The sequence below is a fragment of the Haliaeetus albicilla genome, chromosome 1 (assembly GCF_947461875.1).
Source record: "Haliaeetus albicilla chromosome 1, bHalAlb1.1, whole genome shotgun sequence".
Lineage (NCBI taxonomy): Eukaryota > Metazoa > Chordata > Aves > Accipitriformes > Accipitridae > Haliaeetus > Haliaeetus albicilla.
In genome coordinates, this window is record NC_091483.1 from 28805402 (window position 1) to 28832415 (window position 27014).

The 27014-nt window shown below is 40.2% G+C and overlaps 1 protein-coding gene across 4 annotated transcripts in view; it reads left to right on the forward strand.

Moving 5' to 3' along the window:
• The first annotated feature begins 13404 nt into the window (after positions 1–13404).
• The window catches only part of MANBA (mannosidase beta), a 50718-nt gene continuing 37108 nt past the window's right edge, over positions 13405–27014 (forward strand). For 3 of the 4 annotated variants that reach the window (XM_069783672.1, XM_069783699.1, XM_069783681.1), the window contains exons 1-4: positions 13405–13821; positions 22421–22515; positions 22985–23090; positions 25022–25192. In XM_069783672.1, coding sequence (XP_069639773.1) covers positions 13522–13821; positions 22421–22515; positions 22985–23090; positions 25022–25192 — 672 coding nt within the window. In that variant the 5' untranslated portion in view covers positions 13405–13521. Of the gene's footprint in view, positions 13822–14074; positions 14365–22420; positions 22516–22984; positions 23091–25021; positions 25193–27014 lie in introns of those variants that run through there. The other variant, XM_009915291.2, reaches the window with a different exon arrangement.

The following is a 27014-nucleotide window of genomic DNA, read 5'->3' on the forward strand; positions in this document are numbered from 1 at the left end:
GAGTCTTTTCAGGATGCAGGAAAAACTTGATCTGTAGCATTGGTTAGGGATATTTTTTTTCTTTCCCTGTCTGCTGATGCATACAGCATCTTCTGTATTCGTTGAAAAAAAAGAGTATAAAACCACATTTTTACATGTGTGTGTAAAAACATTCTACTCAATTGCACCGTATGTAGTTTTTATATAAAGATTATAGATGCTAACTCTTTATGAGAAGTCTGGCTTTAAGCAGACCACAGCAGTAAGATGTGATTGCTAAGGAAGCATGGAGCTACAATCTGGCAAATGATTAAAAGACAACTAGCTAGTATATAGGTGTGCAGATGTACTATACCAGTCCTGTTGCTTACTCAAAAAGGAGCTAGCATTAATTAACAGATAATGGTTTAAACATTCACAGCCAGAAATGTTCTAAATAGCTTCATTTATTGTATTCTTTTCTGCAGCCTCCCCTCAATTGTTCTGTCTAGCCATTTTACTTCAAATCTTTTATTGTTATAAAAAATAGTGTTTTACAGTCAGCATCATCTGAGGCAGGTACCATAGATCCATCAGATGTGGCTAGTGATTCAGAAGAAATCTTCAGTCTGCAAGTCCATAGTAAAACTTAAAGCATAGTAGAAGCTGGAATTCAGCTGAAGATTTCTCGCTGTGTTTATAGGTGTCAAAAAAAATCTAAATTCAGTTTCTTTCCCTGGTTTGTGTGTAGTTTTATACATGAAAACTAGGCTAAGACAGCTGTCTCTGTTAAAGAGTTAAATGAAACAAATCGGCACTAGAACAATGGAATGAGATAAATAACCTGTGATTGATGAAGTATAAAGGTTATTTCACTAGAACACAGACTACACTAGTTCCTTCAAGCTTGAAAACCAAAGAACTGCTACTCAGAAGAATAATTCTCTTTATGCTGTTCAGTTGTCGGTGTCATTGGATGGATGCTATTTTACACTAGTGCTTTCAACATAAATGTAAAATGGGCATAAATTGGAGAACTGTTGGATTCAGATCTCAATAGGCAGTTGCATATTTAAAGGGCGGTTGGAATTAAGGCTAAAATATTTTCATTATAAGGCTGAGGGCGTATATATCGGCAACAGTGTGGGACCAATGCAGAGAAAGCATGTTAATGCAGGAAACGGAACTGGGTAAATGTGTGCTGTAAAGAGAAGGTATGGAAGGTAAAGACTGGCTGCCCATATTATTGTGAATTGAAAATGCATTGCTGTCAATTCATGTAGTCTAGTGTAAAACAAGCTGGTTTCAAAATAATCTGGAATAAGAGAGCTGATAAATTGTAATTTTAAGCGTCCAGGTTAGCCTGTGAAAGAATAGCAGTTCAGATGTAGCCTTAGGAAGAGCAGTTTGGAGTGTAGACAGGCAAGTTTTTGCAGGTGTGTCTAGAACAGTTTGTAAGTCGATGTTTGTGATTAATTAGCCAGTGCCCATAAATTGTGATTTACCATTCTCCTTAGTTAATGCTGCAGGAACTTTGGTCTCTGTGTCATTTAGAAGGAGGTACTCAGTCTTCTGCAGGGGTAGTTCAAAGTTGTCAGCTTTTTTTGTACTGCAGTGAGGTGGCATGTGGTTTGTTTAATGTGAATCAGTTGTGGGGGAAAGAGTTTAGTAGCTTCCAGGTGAGCAGCAGTTAACTGCTGTAACTATTTCTAGAGCTGTCTGTCTCAGTTAGGTTAGAAGATACGACAAGCATAATCTTTACAGTGATAGGTGCCAGGAATGAAACAGTGAATTTGATAGGACAGCTCTGCATAAAGTAATACTTGAGAAATTTTAAGGATGTCTGGTAAACATCCCTGTTTGCCCCAAATAGCTTTTTTTTTTTTTTTTTTTTTTTTTTTGGTCTGTCTACTGGGAATGGTGAGAATTAGGTATCTTCTTCAAACAGAGAAGGTTTTTAGTTTGTGAGGGGAGGATGCTTCATCAGGAGATGTACCATGTTGATCAGAACATGTAGTTTTTCAAGAGCTTTTAAGTGATCTTTGATCTGGGGTTGTACCTGATTGATTCTGGGAAAGTAGGCTGCTCTCTTTAAATAACTGCTGTTGGGATTGGTTCTCCTTCAGAAGCTTCAAGCAGAAATACTCAAGCTCTGTATTTAAGAATGCCTCAACTTCATTCATCTTCTTATTAACTATATGTTGTCCCATCGCAGACTTAATATGTGCAGAGTATGATCAGTTGCTGAGAAGATGGTGATACTATTTTGTCCCCATGGGAGGAATGCTATCTGGAGAGCTGGGCAGGTGGTTTTGTGCCAGCTGCTTTGGCATACTAGGGTTGTGGAGACAGAATTTGGCAATGCCTTTACCTTTATCTGGGATAGGAATTTTGACTCAAGTTTAGTCTCTCACGTGTGATATCATGATTCATTAGAGGGAATGGACAAATTAAGCTGTTTCCTGTGTTCTTGAAGAGCTGTCTAACTGGTGATGTTCTGTTCGTAGAAAACATTGATAGACACTGAATATGATAAGTTTCATCTATGCTTGTTTCTAAATCAAGCCTGCTTTTTTTTTTTTCCCTCTGGCCAGGTAAGCCTCAGCACTTATTACTGTATTTGATGGAAGTCTAAAAAGAAACTGTGGTCGTATAGTCATGACTCCTGTCTTTTTTTTTAAAGGGAATTTTCTGGAACACAACTCTTTACTGAACATGCAGCTCAGATCCTCTTGGCATCTAAGCGATGCAACCTGCAGGTTGCGGTTTGCAACCTTATGTACGGAATTTAGTGTGAATCTGTAACCCCTTCCTGGTGATGTATTCATGAAGGTAAATAGTGAAGATGTGTCATAACTCTGGCAAAGTCCACTGTTCAGTATGAAGCTATTAATTCTTTGGGGAAGAATACTCTTGCTAAAACAAGGTTTACAGATTCTGTGCCATGGTATTAATCCTGCTCTGACAGTGAATGCAGAAAACTTAATTCACAGGTATCTTGGAAAATGAAGGATCTGTTCCATATAACCATTATTTTATTTTTTCTCATACTGCAAGGTTTGGAATGTTCTTATTGGAGTAAGAGATCCAGATCTCTTCATAAGGTACTAGATTTTGGGTCTGTACTCAGAAGGGCATTGAAGAAAATATTACTGTTAGTGACTGTAGGAGTTCTCAGGTAACAATCTTTGTGGAGAACAAGACAGCTTCTGGAATACGGCACTACTATATCCTTTTATAGAATGGATTAGTGCTGGCTAGAGAATTGAACTTAGTATTTGGGACTGAGTGTTGCTCAATCTCTGTGTCTGTAAGAAGTCACTTAGAGTCTTGCACCTCTTAAGCATATCTGTCTGGTCTAATTGACGTGTCCCTTGACAAACTTAGAAGTACAAATTTTACCTTTGTTTGTTTGTGTGTTTTGCTCAGCTTTTGTATACTTGTGTTCTTCCACTCTACCCTTTCTTCAGTTTTTCTTCTTGCTGTGAATCCCAGTGAGGATTTCATTCCTTAAAGTTTCAGGAGACTTCTATTAGAACTCACAGTACTGACCTCTGAGAGGTTTGGGATTTTTACTTTTTTTTTTAAAGGCCAGAGGACAAACCATATAGAAATACATTAGCCAGTTCAATTAAAATAGGTGCAAGTGAGATGCATTATGTTTGGAGAAGGCTTTTTTGCTTCAGTGATTCTATAATGAGTAGAAAATCTTACCACATAAGCTTATAAAGGCAGTGTACCATTAGTGTATATTAAGCCACTGTGTGATTCTGCAAGTCTCCTGTTACGTGTAGTAGGCATAAATACAAGCCCCTCACAAGAGAATGAACATGGCTTTGCATAAGGTTATTTTGCAGACTATTATGGTGGTTTTTTAATGTAGTAGTAATGCTATTAAGTCTTTGGGATATAATTATTTCTATCTAGTTGGGGTGCTCAATATAGTTAGCTTTGCATAAATAATGAACGGTTTTTCATACACTCAGAAGTTTTACATTGGTAAGTAGTAGTGTTATAAAAAGCAGGAGAAAGTTTCTTATGGTTTGTCTACAAAGAGAAGTTAACTGAAATGTGTAAGCCAAAGCGTGCAGTTAAGCACATAAAAAGTACACTAGTGTAAGCCTCCTTTGGCCCCAATTTTTGTAGTATAAAAATCTTTTGGGAGTTCATGGTTCACTTGGGAATGAGTTCTAAGCTCAGTAACAAGCTGCCATGGGGCAAGTACAGATAGTGAGTCTAACCAGCATAAGAGGTAGAAGTTCCTTGTCTAAATGAATCATGACCCCATTTCTGTTGTGGACTGTACTAACCGATTTTAATGTTTTTACAGTTTGAGTTGTATTTTGTGAGGATCTCTCTTAAGTCTTGTTTACATAATGATTTATGTTTCCTGAGAAACCATTCCAAATTCATTGAAAGCTGCACTTCAAGGTATCATCACACAATCATAAGCAATTGAATTAGAGCAGAGGTAGGTAGGTGGCTGTTACTTAATTTAGCTAGGCTTTTTTTCACTCCTACTTCATATGTGCTGCACTTCACACTCAGAATTACTGTTTCAGTGCAAAGGATGTGAATTTTCATAGCCTTAACTTTTTATTTATAAATCGGGAAAGAAGTAAAAATGGATTCTGTTTAGATTAGCTATAAATGATACGAGAAAACTGAAGGTTTAAGAAAATGCAGGTTACCCTGAAGCATATTTTTGTACATAATATTCTTTCCAATACTAATAAGGACTGACATATAAAAATATTCCAGCTTTTCAGAACAAAAACATGAAAAGACAGGCTTGTGGAAAGCCATTGACCTTGAAACTTTTGGATGTAAAACTATTCCTTGAAACAGTTTGGTTTGGGTTTTGGGGTTTTTTTTAACATGGCTGATGTGGTATCTTACTGGCCACACATGCATTATGCCGTGCTTTACAGGAGAGGGGAAAAAAAAGAGGAAGGTGAAAAGAGAAGTTGCCATTTGCTGCTTAACTGAAGTTAGAACATCTCTGGTTCACAGGCCAGGAGACCTGATGCAGAAATAGGGTGTAGTTGGCCAATCAGCCCTTCTAACCTTGTTTTCCTTCCCACAGCCACCCTGCAATGTTTGTCTCTGCCCTTTAGAGACATGAAGGTCTTCTTGCCTGTTGCTCGCTCATAAACCTACCCTACCAGATACGGCTTCTGTTTGCTGCCTTGCCTGATATGATGGAGAATCTTTCATGTAACTTAGCTAGGCAGTGCCAGGGGACTCAGTGCTTCTAAATTATGAACCAGTATTTTATGCAATTGCTAGGGCAAGTAATGCCTCTTGAGGTGCAAAGCATGGAGAAAGGGGAAAGGGTTAACTCAGAAAAAAATCTTTTTATTCTATGAATTGCTGCAGTGGTTCTAGTTGGGAGGAGAGCTTGTAAAAATACTGAAAAAAACCCAGGTTAAGAAACTTCCTTAAATTCTTAGATTAGGTGCATATAGGTGAAACAACTGCTGTGTGTTAGGATTAGGAATCTAGAGTGCAGATGTGCGGGGACAAAGACTGAAGGGCAAGAGTTCAATGTTGTCAGTCTAGCTGAATTTTTAAAGAGAAGTTACCACGTAGTATATGCTGACACATACATCATGAATAACTTAGGGTGTGGACAGTGGAGAGGGCAGCCAGCTGTACCTTCTAAGCCAGCTGCAGCTAACTGATAAGCTCTTCTAGAAGAGTTGTGCTAGGAGGAAGTAGCAGTAATCATAGTTTGTGGTTACAAGATTATGGGTCATTGCCGGGAAGCTGGAAGGATAAACAGCGGATCAGCATCCTTGGTATTAAGAGAACACAACAAAACAGAAGAAGTCTTGAAAAATCTCCAAGTTCAAATTGCCACCAAGATGTTCACTAAACAATGAGTGACTCTTTCCAGTCATACAGTGGCTTTCTCATGTCAGTGTTAAGGCGTCCACTGTTAACTGTCAAAGCAGGAGATGGCAGAAGGAAGCTTAGTTGTACCCTTCTGTCCTCCAAGTAAACCTTCATGGCTGTGACCAGGTATGGAGGACTCCAAAGTGAATATTGAGGAAAAACTGTTACTTGTCAACTTACTAGGCATATTGAACTACTTCATTAGAATAAAATTGCCTAAATTGTTTGTTTAAATAGTCTTAAGTATCTTCTTGGTGTGATTGAAATGCCTCAGGGCATAGTTCCAGGCCTTTGTAACTCTATTTGTCAGTATGACCATTGCTGTTAAACTGTAGTCAAAAAATGCTGACAGAACATAATAGAACCTTTATTGACAGGTAAGTTTTCAAGATGATTTTGCATCTTAAACCTTGTAAGTGCTTAATAACCTTTTGGAGTCATGACAGCTTCCTGTGGTGAAGAAGCCCTTTTAACAGAATGCCATACCTTTGGAAATGATTGTTTGCTGAATGCTGTTTATTTTTACTAGTTTGTAAAAAGTGCCAAAAACTTAGGTGGCTGTTTACTCAACTCACTAATAATTATAATTTTAAATACCTTCAGAATATTGTGGCACTTTTGTGAAACATTCTATAGACGTCAAACTGCATGCTGAATATTTATATACAAAGGGTTAATTGAAGTTATAGTGTAGCTTTCCTCCTTTCAGTAGATCTATACCAGTTTAGACTAGCTGAAGGTCTTTGCACTTGCCAAAACAATCTTTGAGGATTCCAGGCAGTGATCTCTTGTGTTTTTCAGACCCTTTCTTATAGGCTGCTGTTGCCTTTGTGCCTGTCTGCAGTCCTAGTGGTGAGAAAGCAGAGCTCTTCCATGGAACTGTGACTTGTAGCAGCTGTCAAAGGTATAGGCAATAATTTGAGTACCAGATTATTTGGATCCACTGGGCTGAGAATTTAGCTGTAAACAAAATGAGTGTGAGTAGTATCTTAACATAGCCACTCTCTGAAGAGGTTGGGGCCCTTCCTTCACCAAGGACTGAGGAAGAGACAAGGTTCCTTTCAAATTCCTAAGGCTCATTATGTTTCTAGCCATAAAACTACTGCCTACCTGCCCTCCTTCCAGTGCAAGTATCAAAATACTAAAATTTTGACTAGTACTAAAACAAGAAATTTGTAGTCAGACAGTACGAGAGTACAGCAGGACACAAGGAAATGGAATGAAGCTGTGTCAGGGGAGGTTCAGATTGGACATTAGGAAAAGGTTTTTCACTGAGAGGGTGGTCGGTCACAGGAACAGGCTTCCCGAGGAAGTGGTCGTGGCACCAAGCCTGTCAAAGTTCAGGGAGTGTCTGGACAACGCTCTTGATCGTATAGTTTACTTAGTCCTGCAAGGAGCAGGGAGTTGGACTTGATTGATCCTTACGAGTCCTTCCAACTTGAGCTATTCTATGATCCTTCTAGAACTCCTTATTCTCTTTGTGTGCTGCAGTAGTCTTTCCTTTTTGTTACAATAAGAATTGAACACCTAATGCTTTTTTTTACAGATGGGTATGTATAAAGTAGTATTTTTAGTGTTGGTTATGTACCAAGTCATTTAGAAGAAAAAGAGAATAGAGCCCATATTAAAGTATGTCTGCTTGATGAAAGTGCATGCGTCAATTTCTGTAACTCTTACTCCTGAGAGGTTGGTACCAGTGCAGTAAGTGATGTGGCATGTAGTGTCCTGGACTGCGTGAGGATGTTGTTCTGTTACATAAGGGGTTTGCACTAGAATCATTCAGACAAAAGATTTTTTCGTACGTAGGCAGGCTCTTGGCTTTTGCTGTTGCAGAAGTGGGGCTTGAGTTGATTCAGTGGGGGCTTCATTGATTAAGAATTCTGGCAATTCTTGTAGATGCTAAAATAATCCTTAAGCTCTCAAGAGGGGAAAAAAAGTCTCTCAAGTACCCACAGTTCTCAGTAAAGTTATTTTGAATATTCCCTGGTGCTTGCATTAGGGTCACTTTTGCAGAAATGAATGGGCGGAGTTTGTCCTAGTGCTGAAGCCAGGTGCCTTACCTCCACCAACGGTTTGAGGAACAGAGGTCCTGTGACCTGCCCCAATGGTTCGTCTGAAGTGGCTGAGCTAGGAAAAAAAAAAAATGCAGCTCCTAGCTGTTTTGGCAACTCCAGATCCATTTAAGTTTACTCATCCAATTTATCAGCTATAAATTTTTGTTCACATTCTCATAATACTTACCTGCACGGAAAACATTCATTAAAACAGTAGGCTGGATATATGTTTCATATTTAGCGTAATCTGTTTGGTATGTCCTGCACTCAGCTGGCAAAATGCCGAGAGAAGTACACAGTGTTAGTAAGACTCAGTGAAGCCTCTCATATTTCCGTCATGGGAGAAACAGTTTGTAACCTGTGATACCCATGTTTTGAGATATTTAATTTTAGGCATTTAGGGACGAGTCATAACACTGTACTGTGGTCACAGATGACTGTCTAGTTTTAGACCTTTAAGAAAGGCTAAGCAAGCTGTTTCGTAATGTCCCCATATGTACTACTGATTTCCTGTAAGTGCCAGAGAATCAGTTTTGATTCTAGATATGTTTTAAGTAAGTTTTAAGGAGAGTTCATGGGGAGCTTGGATAGCACCATACTTAGTCTTAAGACAGTGACTTTGCTCATGAGACAAAGGGTAAATGACAATAGTCAGTGTTACATAATCTTATAAATAGATTAGGATTGTTTCAAAATTTTTTATAAATTGAAGAGAATAAAAGCAATAGGAATTCCACCTTCTAAAGGACTTGTCTTTAGAAATATGGTCATGCTGGCTTTTAAGATCCTTATGGTTTTTGTGTCTGTGCTATGCAAGGTGGTGACCTGAAAGCTAAATCCTGTGGTTTGAGGTCATCTCAAAACAAGATGTTATGTAGAGGTATAAATACAGGCTTTTGCCCTGGCATACCTGGTGAAGTTTAAGAGTATACTCAATGTATTGCCTGCCTTTCTGCTTATGCAATTTAAAAATTATTATTACCTATTTTTTGCTTTTTTCCCCTCCATATAGCATTTGCCTGGAGCAATAGCTTCCCTTCCACATACTTATTTTTAATTACTCGTGATTGTTAGTGTTGAGTAATTTTGTTTGCTTAGGAAATCCCCTTGCAATGACCTATAAATTTTACAATAATTATGAAAGAAACTTTAGGCCTACCATTTAGATTGTCATTTTGTATTTTGCTCATGATAACCTAGTACAATGTTCTCTTCTAGCGATGTATTAATAGTGTCCTCATCTAAAAGCAATGTTAATTTATTTCCTCATTTTATTTTTAACATCCTTTTCGGATGGAATTCAAGATAAATACAGAATAATGCCTGAAGTGTGTTCTTTCTGTCTGTCCTTTACAAATCTATAGCTGGATGGCTCCCTGCACCATGTTGCCTTTATGCCAGCCCAGAGAGTAACTATTTTGCATAGCAGTGACTAGTTTGCAGAGGCAGTCATGAAACAGAGGACAGGCATTATGTTGAGGAGCTGTAGGGCTTTCATACAGATGTGCTGTACTGTCTGAAGGTATTTAGTCATGCAAACACCAGTCCAGTTTTATACTAGTATTTATCCAACATGTCTGAATCGATATTGCTGCATCTATGCAGAACTCCCCAAAAGTCGATGATCCTTTAGTTGTTTTGTAGCTTTGACAAATGGTCTGTGGTGGTATCTGCAGTGGTGTACAGTTACCAAGAGATTACAAGCCCTGACATGGACTGGTGTGAACACAAGTCCTGTTTTGCTTCACAGGTGGTAACCTTCAGCAGAAGAATGGTACAGGGTGGACAGGTGGGGGCAGTAATATCTTGAAGTACTGCAGCCAAATCTGTGAGAACCTGTTTGTTTAAAACCTTTGCATGAACTCATTGACCATGAATTTGAAAGAGGAAACAGCAGCAGCCTGTCGTGATGATAGAGATTGCATAGCAATTGGAAACAAAAGACTTCTGGATTAACATGGCAGAATTTGGGCAGCTTCAATGGAACTACACTGAATTTATTCCAATAGAGCTGAAGGCGTGGTTTTGCCTTCAGTTTTTTGTCTTAGTTGATAAAGAATATCCACTTGCAGTATCGTAAAGTAAGAATGTAGTAACCTCCTGATTTTGTGGCATTTCAGAAAGAAATTGAATATGGTACACAGTAAAGGAAAGCCATAGAAAAGATCTTGTTTTGTGTCTTAAGATTTTAAAAGATAAAATCACAGCCTTTAAGACTCTTGTATCTTTAAAAAGTAAAAATATCATTTGTTTAAAAATACCCTCAAACAAACAAAATTTACCCCTAGAACTGGGACATGAAAATGAGACATGATTTAACTTAATTATAAGCCTTGAACAAGGAAACAGCATGTTCTCAGAATTCTTAATTACAGCATTGTTTTTAGCTTGAGGTTTTTTGTGTGTGTGTTGCTCCAGTCAGTCTTCAGTAGAAAGAATAAAAGGCAAAGAAAACACGGAAGTACAGTAAACATCTTGAAATGCAGTTTCCTTCTTACTGGGAAGCTACCACATGACTTGCTGAAAAAGACTGATTTAAAAAAAAAAAAAAGGCCAGCTTGCAGTTGTTCTTTGGTAGCATTCAAACTTCTCTGTAAATCTGCTTCTTGAGAAATAATATCCTACAAGATGTCTCAAGCAGCACTACAGTGTTTAAATGCTCTTAGTGTGGTATGAGTGAATTTAAGGAAAATAAACTGAATTGTTTGATTGTCCTGAAAGCATTACTCATTGACAGATGAAGGCAGAAACAGAACAAGGCTTTCTACTGAACTTTTAAAGGTGAGAAGATATTAATTTTGCCTGAATTCTACAACATGCAAAGCCAGTTGGGGTAACGATAGTCTTTTTTGCCAGTCTCACTAAAAGATGGCTGGGAGTTGAACTGAAATGGGACCTGCATTTCAGTTCATCAATATATTGAATGTGGGTTACTCAGTCTTAAAAATACACAGGAACTGTTCCAACAGCTAAATTTCTGCACAGACTTTTGCTGCCAAACAGTATGGGTCCTAGCCATCCCTTTTTGAAGTTGGTAGCAGACATTTTTTCGGAGTGACAAAAAGATGATCAGCTACTGTTTCTCTCCTTGGACCAGTATTTCTCAGAACTGTGTCCCCCTGTGCTCTCACAGGTGAAAAAAAATCACCTGTGGTTATATTGTGTACTTTTTCTTTATATGGTAGATGAATGGAAGGACTGGCATTTTTATGTTGTATTGAAATGAAGGGTTTTCAGCTCAAAAAGATTTGGATCAAAAACATAAGGCATGTTGACCATGTTCAGTAATGTTTTAAAGACATATCTAGGGTGCATTCTTATGGTGTGCTGAATTAGGTGTGTGAAAGCCAGGAGCTAAACCAAAACTCTGGTATCCTTATTCTTGCTGCAGTTCACTCTTGCACTCTGCTGCACACCAGGAGCAGGAGCATGTTTTTGTGTCAGTCGCACTTTATTCATATGTGATTTGATGTATGAATTGTATATATGTTGTTAAAGTAATTAACTCTTCAGCATCCCAAGGTGCTTTATGTATTCTTTCCTCCTCTAATTTTACAGTCTATAATTATAGACAATAAGAAAACATAAGGACAGAAATAGAAAAACTGAATCAAGTCCTGCAGTTAACTGGGGTTTCTTTGAATGCTATTGGTTCATTGCATTTCTATACAGAATCATGTGTATGCACCTACATGCAGTTAGTAGTTTGCTTTCTTTGTATGCACAGTGACCTGACTCTTCTGTTAAAAAATTCTATATTAACAGGAAGATAAGTGACACTACTGGTAACATTACTTCTTTAAAGGAATTTGCAAGGTTTTCTGATTTTTAAGCATATTTCACCTTCTCACTTACGTGTATTCTGAGACAGTAAATTACCCGCCTGACCAAGATTCTGAGCTGGTTTATAAATGAAATAAAAATTACACAAATCCAGATGGAACATTCATTTAATCAACTATGCTTTAAGAATAAACAACACACCACCACCACCACAAAAAAAAATCCCAAACCCTAACCCCATGCCAAAATGCTACAAACCATAAGCTAAGGTCATGGAGTGCCTGCTGAAATTTCAGAGCGTTTTCAATTTCATGTTGAGCTGTATGAGGGAATAGAGTCATTTGTATCTGAAGAAAAGCAAACTAACTGCTTTCTAATCTGCTCACAGCTGAGCAGGTATACAGCGAATCTAGTCTTGAAAGTTCTTAGGTACTCTTCTGTTTTGTGCTGTCACAACCTTTGGAAGGTACATTGGCTAGCCACTCTTGCAATTGCGACAGTCTTTGAAGACTGAGTGCTTTACTTGGTGGATTGCACAGCTGTTTTCCACCTGCTGTACTGCTTCAGCTGGAGGAACAGCTAGACAAAGTGCAACCCTGCCATGGTGTGAAACGTCTCCAATTCACGGAGGTGATCTAGGCCTCTCCGCACCAGGGTTCAGTAGAAACAGAGCATGAAGCAGGGTGGCTGGCTGCCCCTAGAAGAATAGCTCAGGCCCCTGCTTGCCTTTTGTTCCTTCCACTGAGCCATTTAAGAACTTGTAGCTTTAATTTCTGGTTTTGAGCTGTGAATGAAGGGATTAAGCTAGTGTGGGCATGAAGGAAAGCTACAGTGTGGTTTGGAAATCATACTTCGGGTTGTTTCTTTGGAGCTGACCCTTCCGCTCCTTTGCAGATGAACGTACTCAATTTTTATAAACAAAATCCACAGCAACAGTGCTCGCACTGCTTTATGAGAAACCAGAGTACGTACTTTCACAGTGAGATGTCCGTGATGTTCTGGTTTTATACACCTCTGTAATTTTATGGGAGAAAGGACATGTAAGTCTGAGGCCACATAAAATCTCATGACTTGAGGGAGCCAATACTTAAAAAGTACCTGTTGCAGTGTTGTCACAGGTCTTCCTCATTCCTCCTGCTTCCCTGCAGTTTTCTAGAGCTCTGAGTAAATTTGCTACATCCGAAAGACTTGTAACCTTATACTACTCCTATTACGGATGTTCCACTGCGCCTCTTCTTGGAGCAAGAACACCCCACGCTTTTTGTTCGTTCTCCTGCCCTTTATGCGTATGCCCTGCTCGATAAGCCTTCCTGTCCTCCCTCACGTTTCGCCGGCTTGCTTAACAGTCGTTTGGACGGGGGGGGGATGTTGTGCAAGTGCCCCTCACCGCTGTGGCCGGGGAGGGGGCGGGAAAGCGGTCGTGGCCCCCTCGCTCGCCGTCAGGGACGTCCGACGCGGGCTGCGCTCAGCCGCCAGCGGCGGGGGGAAAGCCCGCTCGCCAACTGACTGGAAATCCTCTCAGGAGCCGCGCTGGCTGCTCGTCCTCGGCAGCGCCATCTCTCCGCCCCCCCTCCCCCCTCCGCTGCAGCGGGACGGTCGAGCGGCCTCCCGACCCCGAGGAGCCCTTAACGGGCGGCGGGAGGAGGCGCGCGCGCGCGCCCGCCCGCCCCGCCCCCACCGGCCGCTAACGGCACGAAGCGCCGCCCCAGCTCTCTGAGGACGTGGCCGGGTCGCCGGCGCCCGTGGGGGCCGGTTATCCCCCCTCCCCCCCCGTCTGCCTGTCTGTCGTCCGTCCGTCCGTCGTCCCGCAGCAGCGTCTCGGCGGGCCATGGCGGTGAGGCGGCGCCGGCGCGGGGCCGCCGCTCCACCCGAGCCGCCCGCTCGCTCCGGCCGGCGGCCACGCCGTCTGTCTGGGAGGCGGGCGGGCGCCGCCATGGGCCGAGCTCCGCTGCTGCTGTTGCTGCTGGTGGCGACCGCGGGCCGGGCCGGCGTCTCGGCCGCGGGCGGCCCGGAGGTGCACAGCCTGCGGGGGAGCTGGCGGCTGGGCAACGGGAACGGCTCGGTGGTGCTCCGAGGGGAGGTGCCGGGCTGCGTGCACACCGCCCTGCACCGCCGGGGCCTCATCCAGGTACGGTCGGCGGCCGCGCCGGCACGCCTCGCCCGGCTCCGCCTCGCCCTGGGGTCGCCCCGGCGGTGGGGCGGTGTGCGGCCGTGCCTGGGGCGCGGTGGGGAGAGGCAGGCGGGGTGCTGCGGTGTGGTGGCGCCCGAGGAGAAGCCTCGCACCCGCCGTGCCGCTTCCAAGTGGGCAGCCTGCCACAGAGGGGAAAAAAACCCAGGACCCCCCCCATGTGAGATCTCCAGAAGCACGGTTAGTGGCAACCCCCTCGCCCCAGAACACCGCCTCTGTCCCGGGAGCTGCCTCAGCCGCTGCAGGTTTTGGTAGCATTGGTGGTGTGGCAGCCAGACTTCCTTTCCTTAGCCCCTCCAGCGGCAAAGGGTTTGGTGGCTGCGGTATCCTCAGGTACACAACTGGAGGTTATCCACGGCAGAGCAGTCCCACATTGGGCCAGGGATACAAATGCAAGCCCGTGCTCACCAGCGTATGAGGTTCTGTGGTTTTGACGCAGAGCCAACGTGCCGACACCAGGTATCTACAATATCGTCACAGCACGTAAGTCATGTCTACCTACAATACTACCTCAAAAGAATGAAAAGCTAAACCCACCCTGCTGAAGTTTGACTTGTTGATGCAAGAAGTCTAGGGATTTCAGGCATTTCGGTCCATTAAAAATCCCTTTTAACACTTGCAGAGCTCACCAGGACAATTGAGGTTGTGTACTCCCGTGCTGCCGAAGAGAAGTATATTCTGAAACACCAGTGTAAAACAGTTACATTTAAAAGACTAGTTCCTGCCTTAACACTTTCAAGAAACTTTGCTGCTTCTGTTTACTATTGCCTCTTTTAGTTCTTAGATTTACAAAAACATAGTGACCACTTTACAGGACAAATGATCGAAACTGCAGTTGTAGATTGGTAGAAAAGCACCCTGATACCAGCATAAGCTGCTTGTCATTCAGACCTGACTAGAAACATGGCACTAACTGGGTCATTGTTAAAATAAGATGCCTTTTTGCAAGGAAGTGTGTGGAAAGTGGAATGTGTACCTGGAACAAGGAGAAGAAATAAAACACAGTGAACTTAACAATATCATCTATAAAACTGGTAAAAACACTTCTGTACTAGAATACATGAAGTACTGTCATACGTTGTCTGAGTGTATCAGACGTACCCATATATTGTATTTATTGTGGGCCCAATGTTGCATTTCTTGTACAGCATTTATTTAAAAAAAAACACCCAAACATTCTGGATGCATGCATTTTATATTATCTATTATTTAATTTTTATTCTTTAGATTATTATCCTGCTCTGCTCTGACTAAAGTTAGAGCGGTGTAAGGAGAAAGTGATGCCACTTCAGGCAGGATAATTTTAGCATTATTCTGTGTTGGCATAGGTTGGGAATCCCAGTACTAATAATAGATTCCAAAGAGTGTCATGCCAGATAAAAGAAATAGTCAACATTGGAAAAGTAAATACACTAAGAAGGGATGAGCTGAGCCATGATGGTCTGTTGTTTCAACATCTGTGTGCTAAGTGACATGACATTTTGAACATAGACAGTAAAGGTTTTAAAATGGCTTTTCTAAAGTTTTAAAAAATAAAGTGGGCAGGTGGACTATATATGGAGGATCAGTGAGAACTGTGCCAGTTCCTCCCATGCAAAAGCACCTAAGATAAACAGAATGTCTCAAATGTTCTGCTGTGCTGGCAGGTGTTGCTGCAAGAAATGTGAATAATCATTTGGGAGAAGCTGTGACCAATGCACTGACTCACGCACGCAAGATAATGACGTAATGAAAGACTCACATTTAACTACTCACATTAAGTACTCTTACGAAGGGAGAAAATGTGATTGCTAATCTAGCTGCATTGCTATAAACTGACTTGTAAATTAGTCATTTCAAGCAGCAGTATGATATTTAGAAATGAGGCTGTGATCATGAACTCTCATGTGCCTGGGCAGAATCCCAAGCCTGCACAGTGGCGTGAAAGCTTAGTCAGCCTGCTGGCCAGCAACATGGGTCTTGCTAATAGGTAGGTGGGTGCCTGGCTAATTAGATTGATGATGGTTGGCTGTGGACACATAGAACATGTTTATGTGAATACAAGTATGAACTTGCTCCAAACACATGCTGATACGGCCGGCTATGAACCCCCTGTAGTCTGGTTGCTAAATTGGTGGTGTTAGGATTAGTACAGTCTGTCAAGGAGCTGAGTTAACCAAAATACTTCACTAGTGTGGAGTCTGGACTGGACCTGGCTGGTGACTGGCTAGTTCCAAGCTCAGAATGAGCTGACTTGTTTCTATGTATAGGTGTGTACAGGTAACTTAGGATCAATTTAAACCCATTCTTAACTCAGTTTAGCAAAGCCCAGTTTACAGAAAGAAGTGTTCACACAAATATTTGCACCAGGATAACTAAATTGTTTTAAAATCACATTTTTTTTTGAAAGATAGACTGGAGAGCATACCAAAATACTGGAGCAGCCTTAGCAGATTTCAAGTCTATCACAGATAGTGTTAAATGTAACCAATCCCTGCCACCGTAGTTGTAGCATTCTGCAAAGCAGCAAACCTGGGTTGTTTGGAGGGAGTCAGTGACATAATTCATTATTGCAGTGTGTGGCTTCATGCTGCAAAGTGTGGCTCAGCTGTTTGTCCTGACGTTTCTTCATTGTGGTGAAAATGCTTATGACCAAATGTTTTCAAATGCAGCTGCCTAAAATCATATTCCTGTACTCCTATTTATACAAAAGCATGCACACAACTTGAATTTTAGAGGCACAGAGCTCCATTTCTTCAGTGCTCATTATCTCTGGAAATCAGCCCTTTTGGGGGTTGTGTCAAGTGTAGAATTAGTTTTGCTATAGTTGCCTAATACAAAAGCTTTGGTCTTGAGTATTTTTTTTATTTGCTCCTTTTGCTCTTTGCCATGAGTGTAGGATTGTTATTCATCCTACTGAAAATGTCACTAGACCAGCAAACCAAAAGCTTACTGCTTGTAATCAAAAGCAAAGATTGGTCTGAGAAGCTGTACCAGGAAATAGGAGAACAAAGCTAGTGGGAACTAAATTATTGTGGATAGCAAGACCCATATGTTCAGCAACCTAGTGAAATCTGTGCGCTCTTTTTCTGTGTGATTTGCAAACAGCAAATAGCACTGCATCCTTTGCTTCTGCATGCCTGGGAATTTTCATGGGTTAGCACCCAAAACAGAAATTTAAAACAAAATTTGGGAGGGCCTACAATGTAGCTTAGCAGGCATCTCACAAATGAGGGGAAGGAGGGCAGCAAGAATAAGCTGCCAGATATTAAGTCTGCAATATGTGGCTTAGTTTGCAAGAGTAGGCTGCAAGCAACTTATTTATCAGAGTGTGGTTCATTTCAAATTTAGGTCGATGCACAAACTGGTTTTGCCCAGGGATACTCTAGCTGATTGCATGTCTGTAGCCTTACTTTAATCTGCTGTGCAGGCCATACACGTGAATTGAAAGACATCTCTCTGACACTGAGGGTTTGTTACTCATCTCTCTGGATCCTCTTAGCATTCATTCTAGAGATGACTTTACTCCTTGGCTTATAAAATATACATTGGATGAACACATCTTTCTGAATGCACCAAATGCATGTATCTTAGAAAATGCTCTTGGGGAAGATGCTTCTGAGTTTCCTACTGAAGTATTACTTTCTTCTATGTTCAACCAATGTAGTTCAAATGCTGGATTAACTATGATAAAAGTTCTAAGGGCAGGAGATAGCATCAGAGTGTGTGTTCAGCCGGGTTGTTTTAATAACATTTCCATGTACTGTCCAAGTACTGCATGATGCCATTTCTGCTGGCAGGTGACTCCTATAAAATTTTAGTTTTGATGAATATGGCTACTGTAGCTGGATTTTCTCAACTGTCAGACATTTGCATTCATACAGAAAGGCTGTTTTGTCTTATTAGCTGTCACTTTGATTTGTAAAGAACTATCATGGGGGGTCTGCAACTGTGATGCTAATATATGGGGGCTGGATAACACTGCTGTTTCGGCTCTGATACAGCAAGGGCATGCACTTGACACAGAAGGTTACAGTGGTCTTGGTCAAACTTGGATATTAAAATATATTAGAAGAGACAGAAGCTTATGTATCTTAAGTGATATTTCTGCACTTCTGTAAAGTAGTGTGTGTTTTTTGTAGCTTGTTCTGCATTTGTGTAAAATATGCTGTTGTGTATTTTCTGACATTTCATTGTAACTTAGATTTTTCAGAACAAGCCAGGTAACAATTACATTGGGTATCGTATGGTTCTAATAGGTTAAATGGCATTCATTGATGAAATAGTTGATTAATATAAATATATTATTTTCCGTTAAAACATATGTGCTCTGCTGAGTTGTGTGAACTTATGTGGAAGTGTTCAAAAGCCTTAGTGAAATTTAGGATGAATATTAAAGGGCACTCAAGTTTATCTTTCAAAAGCTTGGGAAGTTAAAATAGATAAAAGTTATAGTAGCCTTTTAAATACAGCAGAGTATTAAAAGAATATTAAGCAATGGGTATTAATATCTTGTTAATTAACTCTTTAGTAGTATTTGGCTCAGTGTTCAGCTGTAACACATCTTGAGCATAAGGTTTATGCTGATGTTCAGTTTACTGTTGTTAGAGTAACTACCAAAAATGAATCCCTTTAAGATGAACTTCCAAAACTCATACTCCAAGAATATGATCCATTCATGACTCCTGTTAGTTCAGCTTGACTTCAGGCTGTAAATATGTAAAACTGGGCTTCCTGAAGATTGTATAGAAGTCCTGACTGCTATCGCTTGAGATAACAAGGAGTGCGTAGATATAGATAAGTATCTTAACTATTTAGCTTCCAGTCTGAAGTTGGCAACAGCAAAATCATTAAACTGTAAATCATGAAAGATGATTTGAAAGTTTTATTTTGGTAATCTGTTACATCAGCAGGATTTTCTTATGGTGTACATTATAAAATATCAGCAGAGTTGATTTATGAGAGAAGAGCATGCAAGGCAATTTCAAATTAGATCATAACAAAAGTAGGATAAGGCAAAGGAATCTGTTTTTTGTTCCCTGTGTTACTTTTCATTTTATTACATGCTGATCTTCTGCGTGGATCCAGCTGGCTCTGCCTAGTGTCATTCAGGTGTTTGTGCTGTGCTCCCGGGGACTCCCGGTTGCGCGGGGGCCCTGAAGGTGGCCCTTCATGGGGCCAGGGTGTGCCTGGCACAGCTCACAGACTTGGGCTTTGAGCCTCACTTCTGATGTGTTCATGTCTCATCCATTTCCTGCTTAACAGGAGAAGCTCTTAGCTTATATGACTGTAGCTTTTCAATATCCCCTTAAAATCATTGCAAGGAGGAGCTTCCATCTAGCTGCTTGGCAGTGTCTTCAGTGTAGTGCTGCCAGTGCTTTTGAAGTCTTGCTGATGTCCTATTACCCAAACTGGAAATTACTTCCTTTTGATGGTCTGTAGCGGGCTTTTTACCTCATCTTAGCAGGTGATTTGCTGCTTTCTTACAGCATTGAAGTTGGGAGCAGAGAACAAAGAGGCAGGGAGCTTGAGTGGTTCAGAATTTTTCCCCAAATTGCAGGGAGCAGGAAAATGCAAGGCTGTCATGTTTGGTGGGATCTAAAAATAGCTGTAGTTGACTCCACCCCTCTATGACTTGCTTCCAGGAACATGATGAGCTAATGAATGTGAAGTATATTTAATGCATGTGCAGTCTATTTCCTACCATCTTTCAAATTCTCCCAGTGCCCTTAAGAGTTTTAAATTTGTCTTTTTTTATCCAGTTTTTTGAAATAAACCTTTAATATTAATGTGAGCTGATTTAATGCAGTATGAAATTCTGTTTCAGATAAATCCAAACAATTTGACTTCTATAGGTACATCTTCCAGCACTCAAAACAGTTGCATTTAATAATGAAAAAGTCAATAATCTCTCAAGTGTATTGGAGAAGTAATTTTCCTTTCTTACAGGACTTTGTTGTGGTCGTGCATTTTTCCTGAACCTTGAGAACTGCCTTAAAAGCATTGCTTGAACATTGCCACATGACTGATTTTACAACCAGCAACATTTGTCATGCTTAAAATGACTAACCAGTATTAGCATTTAACAGCTTTTCTGTGTGATATATAAGCTGTTTTACTAGTTATGTAGCAATGATATCAGTAAGCTGTTACGTTTTATATAAAGGTACACAGAACTAGGAGCTTCCCATCTAAAAAGGTGGATGCCTGTGAGGAAGAAACAAGTATTCCTATGAATCAGAAGGGGCTAATTAGCACCTTCTATGACATATATTTTAGCAGTCAATGCATTTCTTGAAGTTTGAAGGCTTTAGACTAAAACAGAAGAAGAAAGCCCCTTCAGGAAAAAGGATCTGCAGTACGCTCTGAGATTTAAACAAGCAGCTCTGTTTGTAAACTGCTGTAAAAGCCCATCTGATGAAACATTCCTATGCTTCTGTCTGCTGCTAGACGGCCAGTTTTGTGTTCTCCAGACGACAGGTCTTTCTTCATTAACATCGCAGTATCCATGCTTTCGTGGAGAAACAGCGCAGGTTTCTTTTATGCAGGGTCTTGATCTTTGATGAGGCACTGATGTAGGTTGTTTGACCACTGACCAAGTTGGTTTTGGCTTTACAGTCTGCTGTTGCTAGTGTATTTACAACTTGCATCTTACGTCTTTTGTTAAGTATTTCACACATACAACTGGCAATGATTGAAATTTTCCACACATTTTCCAAAGCATAACCTAAAATAAAATAGTAAATAATGTTAAAGCAAGACAGTTGTTAAAAATGTGCTTTTTAAGGACATATTGTGGGTTTTCATGGTCTCTGACATTTGATGCTTGCCTTTTGTTGTCTCAATACAGTAATCTTAACAGAGTTTCTTTTATGAGCCTGAATTTTGCATTTTAATATGTGTTTATTAGCCTTAGATTTTGCATCTTAATGAAAGTCTGAGATATAGTCCTCAAGCATTTTGCATATAAAAGTAATAGTATGGATATGTTAAAATTCAGTAATTGTTCTGGTAAGCTCATGCTGACTTAACTTTTAGAGAATACACTGTATTACCAATACAGAGGTCACAGTTTTACTGAGGTACCAAGACATTTCTTTTCTTGACTCTTATTCCCTTGTAGTAAGAGATTTGATTGATTGACCATAGCATGTAGAGGCAAGGTGACAACTTTCCCTCTGTGTGGGCTCAAGGAATGATGTTTATATTGCTGCGGGACTCCAGAAGAGATTATGCTGCTGAGGATGGTCACTTAGATGTTATGATTTTGCTCTGCTATGTAAATAGATTTGTGTTTATACTACAGAGCCTGACCCTATGAGTTGTAAAACAAATATGAGATATGAAACAATGTTTTTCAGAAGATTTGAAATCCAAAAGTGTCCTTAGTATCTATACTGACTCCTGAAATGGGGAGAAAAATTGAGCTTCAGCAAGAAGAAAAAAAAAGCTGCGCAGATTTTCTTCAGTGCGAATCTGGATATTCAGGACAGATAGTTAGCTGTGCTGGTACTGTAGAAGACTCGTATCAAAGGGAACCTTAATGCAGCTACACTCTCTCTTAGCTGAGTTTGAGTCATGTAGTCCAGAAGAGATTGGTCTTTGTTTTGGGAAATCAGTTCAGCTGTGCAGCTGCTGAAGAGGATTGAACTGAGCTGTCAGTCACTGACCCGGGTACCTGCACTCTGAACTGTCTGACATGGGGATGTAACACCGTATCTTTCTGCTGCCTTTGTACCATGTTCAAGGCGGTGGGTTGTCAGGTCTGTGTAACTGATTCCTTCAGCCTAGGTGAGGAACGTTGTGACCAACCATGAGGTAATAAATACAGCATGAAGCCAAAAAGGTCGAGGACTTAGCTGAGACCAACTGTGCCTTTATTCTTCCTGGGTAGTGTGACTAAAGGGAAAAGAAGGGAAAAAGAACACATTTGGTATAAATGCAGCATTATTCTCAAAAGTAGTCATTTAATTTTATACAACAAACCAAATTGTGTTGCTTCTCCTTCATCTCTTTCTCCCTCTCTCCAAATATAACGATTTCATTTAGCCTTACCACATCAAGACTAGTTGACAAGAAACAACTGGAGTATTTGCAATTATTTTAAACTGTAGAGATTTGTTCGCTGCTGTCCCTGGAGGCCTAAAATGCTGTTTCTTTGCCTCTTAAAATCCTATTAGTCTTACTTTCTCCATCATTATGAGGGTGATCATGTTTCTGTTCCTCTCATTAAGTCACAAGCTGTCTTGATTTTTTTTTTTATTTCCAGCCCAGTCATTTCTTATGTAAAAACAAATCCTGCTCCATCTAGTTTGAGTATGAATGATTACAGCAAAGAGGTTTTAACCTATATAAGTAAAGTCAAGTATTAACAAAGCTTTGCTTTCACATAGTATTTCAAAGGTGAAAAGGAATATCAGGATGAATGAAATAAGGTGGATTTTGCATTTGCAGACTGTCTGAAATAAGTGCTCATCTAATGGATATTATGATGCATTTCACATAGTAAAGCTATTACTAAATAAGTCTTGTAATTTTCTTTTTGTTGGTCTGTTATTAGGATCCATACTATAGATTTAATGATGTGATGTACAGATGGATCTCACTGGATAACTGGACTTACAGCAGGACATTCAAAACTCCTTTTGACATCAGGTATGCAGTAAACACATGTCTAAAATAGTTCTGTGCCATCTTTCATGCAGAATTGCTAGCTGCTTAATACTTTCGTGTCTAATAAAACAAATTATGCAATAACAGCTGCAAAGCTGTTGCTAAAGAACACTTCAGTAGTTGCTTTTTCCTATTTTTTTAAATTGTTAAAAATTACTTATGAATTGCCAATGAAGGAAGGATAATACTTAGGCTGATTGGAAGCTAGCCCATCTTATATCTGGTGGGCATGTGAACATGCTGTGCTGCAGACTTGAGCCACTTCAGCTGTCATCTTAATTTGACTATTTAAAGATATAATGTAGCCACACTAAGTCAAATATTTCTGGAGGTAGTTGAGACAACTGCTGCTAAAGATAATGGTGGCATACATTTTTATATTGTCTGTCTCCTGTGTGTTTTTAACCCTAGGTATTCTAACAGTTTTTTATGCATATGTTATCTTCTGTAGAAAGTGGCAGAAAGTGAATTTGGTTTTTGAGGGAGTAGATACAGTAGCACAGATCCTGATCAACAATATCACTCTTGGGAGAACAGACAACATGTTCAACAGATATGTAAGTAATGTGTTTATTTCTGAAGGTGCTTCTGTTTTTTCTTCAAAGCCATTTTGTGCTGAGCATTTTCAGTGCATTCAAGTACACATAAAAATAGGTCCCTGGACGCAGGAAGTGTTGACCTAAGGACTGCATGTGTAATCAGATAACTGTTAGAAAGAGAAGTGTACTTATCTTTTCAGTAGCAGCAGGGTCAGATCTGGAGGTGAATGTGTCTTGTTCTAAATGAGTGGACCCATGCAACAGGATCACTTCAGCTAATAATATAAGTCTTGCTTCTTGGGATCTGTCACAGCTCCAAGAAAATATAAGCTTAAATCTGTTATATTAGCTGTAAGTCTGCTTACTAATTGGTATTAGAATGGTTTACATGTAAATACCGAAATGAAAATGCACGTGTTGCAAAGACTTTGTGTTTCCATGCTCTTTTTGTATAGGGTTTTTGATTTTTAATATTGGTCTTTTGATAACATTGTCTTGCATTTTTGGGCTTAGCCTATGTCAGCATGAGAGAACTCATCATGGAATGATCTTGAGAGTGGCAAAAACAGTCAAACTAATTTTATAGCTTTAAAATATAAAATTATTCTGGGTACTGGCGTAAGGGACAATCCTTACTTTTCTCTTAAAAGAATCAAAAAAGAAAAACTTAAAGGAAGAATGTTAGTGGAATAACTGAATTACAGAGGAAATCTGGTGTCTTCATATCTCAGCATTTACCATTCTGGCAGGTTTTATTGCAGTGGTACTGGCCTGAGACATGAGAGCTATATTCTGCCACCTGGGTCTGTGTGACCTGGGACAAATCACTTAGTTTCTCTGTGCCTTAGTTTTACCATCTATAAAATAAGAAATTTCATAGAGCTTTTATGAAATTGTAATTATTTACTATTTGGAGAGTATCTAAAGGATTGCCAGTAGCAGGCTCTGTAGAATTGGGAAGTGATATTATTTTGCCCTTATTTCTGCAACTTCATTCTGCCTCAGATTGTAACAGTTCATGAAATGGCCTTCACTGTAAAACCAGAGTGAACTGTTTTAAATTGAGCCTAGGATTACTGTGACCCAGACTTCTGCTTTGTTCACCTGTTCCACATAACTATGTCTGCAGAAAGGACTCTGTGAAGGCTCTGTATGGGGGATGCTATTTGCTTTGTAATTTTCTGCTGTACGCTACAGACATAAGTGATGCTAGCTGGGCTGCTCACAAGTTGGAAAAAATTGCCAAGACTTGGCTTGTCACACTGTGAAGAAGAAATGGGTATTAGCCATTGGAACCATATTGTCTTGATAGCACAGGGTAATTCTGAAACCAAACATTTATCCTTCTGTCCAACCACACTGAAGTGGATTTTGTGAGCCAGTGAGGAAGCCCCCACATGCTTTATTTGGTGCTGGCATAGAATGTGTATCTGTACATTTGGGGGTAAGCGTGCAGCTGGCATGAAATACACAGCTTTGCAGCATTCACGCAAAAGGCAGCTCAGTGTTTTGTGGTAGGTAAGCTGGCAGCACAGTGTGAGTTGGAAGGACTCCTGTATAGACCAGCTTTCTGTGTTGGAACAAGGTGTCTTTCTAAAGATGCAGATGAGTTCTGAGTGAGGAAGGAGGGTAAAGATTCTCTTGCCACCCTTATCCTTCAAACACTTCTGTGAGCAAGCAGAGTGCTGCAGCCTGCAGTGGGGGCTCAGTATGGGGAAAGTGGTTTGCCCAGAAACATCTCCTTGTATCTGGAATGTTACTGTGTATTTTCTTTTTTCAGCTTAAGAAGCAGCTTTTCGTTTCCTTCAAAACCACAGTCTGTTGAGATCATAGTTCAAATGCCTTTGAGTAATATATGTATGGTAGTAAAATCCCAGTGTAACAGTGATTATAAATCTCATAAATAAATGTCAGCTCTGTAATGATTTTCTTCTGTTTTCTTGACCTAGAGCTTTGATATTACCAGCGTGATCAAGGAGGTCAATTTTGTTGAAGTCCGTTTCTTATCAGCTGTTTCGTATGCAGCAGAGCAGAGCAGATGTCACAAAGCATACAGCATTCCCCCGGCGTGCCCTCCACCTGTGCAGAAAGGAGAGTGCCACGCTAATTTCATCAGAAAGGTAGGGGCAGAATTATCTTGTCCCTGGCTTCAGGCTTGGAAAGAGGAATGCACCACGTGCTGTCCTTACAGATGTATTCTGAAATCTGCAATGTCATTTTATAAGTAGGGCATATTTTTCATTGCAGCTTCCTTCTCCTGTCCCCCCAGAAACCTGTAATCTAGCATGTCGATAATACAAGAGGCATAAGAAGGCCAGGCTTCATATCTAGGCGATAAGAATGTTTAAAAGGCTGTTTTCCTCAAGGAGTCAGCAAGGAGACTTGCTGCTAAGAGAGCAGGATAGCATTGGGAAATGTGTAATCATTACATTTTGATCCACTGGGTGGGTTTAGCAATGTATGCTGACAATAGAGTTCACTGTTGCAAATACCAGTGTATATTGCCAAGGCTGTAAAAATCTCAGCCAAGCAGCTTTGTGAGTGTTTGCTATTGCTCATGTGCTGTGCTATTTATACAGGGCAGCTCTGGCATGTCCCAAGAAGTGTTATCCAACAGAGGACCTGTTCTCATCTTATTGCAGTGCTGTGAAGTGTGACTTTTAAGTACATATTCAGTGAAAATAACAATGTAATATACAATGAATGAAGCTCAGAAATTCTGATTTAAGACATGGCTTCATCGCTGTTAAAACTTACTCAAGGCAAACTATCATTTCAGTAGTATATATTTCTGATAGCTTTGCAGCAGCTAGAGACAATAGCTAGGTGATCTTATTTTGAAATTTCTCTTTTTGGGTGTTTGTCTCCACTTAAATGCTTTTCTTTTTAACAATTTTTAATCTTTTCAATAAAGTCCTTCTAGATCCTCCTCAAAAAAATTACTGGAATCCCGTTGATCTAAATCTGGATGTGATTTCCTTTAAAATTTGTTAATGGAAAGATAGGCTCCATGTTGTCCTGGGAAGATCCTTCAGGATTAAGATGTTGTCTTTATTACTACTTGCTGCTAATTTTATTTTCACAGCATTTTAGAAAGTTGATTAATTCTTATGAGTTCACCATGTTTCTTAGAAGTCAGTGCAGGGAGGAGCTTGGAAGGAAGAAGGCACTTAAACAGCTGTGGACTTATTTATAGAGCAAAAATGGCCAGGAATTACTTTATGCTTTACTGAACTATACCTTTACATTTGTAAGAAACTACCTTAGTGCTCTTCCTCAAAGGAGTTGTTTGACTGTACTTGGAAGCCGCTTCAGACATTTCCAGAAACATTTCTAGTTCCAAGTATATGGCAACAACAGCAGTGATGTCACATTTAAAAGTAAACATACTAGAACATTGCTAAAGTAAGCTGGCTGCTTACCATCTTAAAGTAGTGGAGAACTGTTTACACGTTTGAGGTTCACTATTAAGTGCAGTAAACTTATCTAAATCTTAATAGGAATTTGTGGCAAAACGCAAGCCTTTCACTGGTAATGTACTTCAGTGCTACAAGCATATTGTTCTTATGACATACTATTTCTGATAGCGGTCGCTGCAATATTATTAGTGAAACCTGACAATCTGTCAGTGATTCATTTGTTTATTTTTTATGAAGGGAAAATTACTTTCAATCTGACTTGTTTTCTAAGAATGTGTTGTCCCTGTTTTTACACTTGAAATAGGTACAGTGCTTGCTTCCTGGAAGGCTCTTTTGCAACTTGATAGGCAGGCAGGCTGACTCCAGCAATGCAAGGGATAGGCCAGACTTTGTGTGGTGTGGTTTGCCAAAATTAGTATGCCTCGGCTGTAAGTTATTAGTCTCTAAATTTAGAACTGTAGGTCACTGTACAAGACTTTAAGGAGATCTATTGTATTTGCTTTGGGGACTGGGGCTGTGTGAA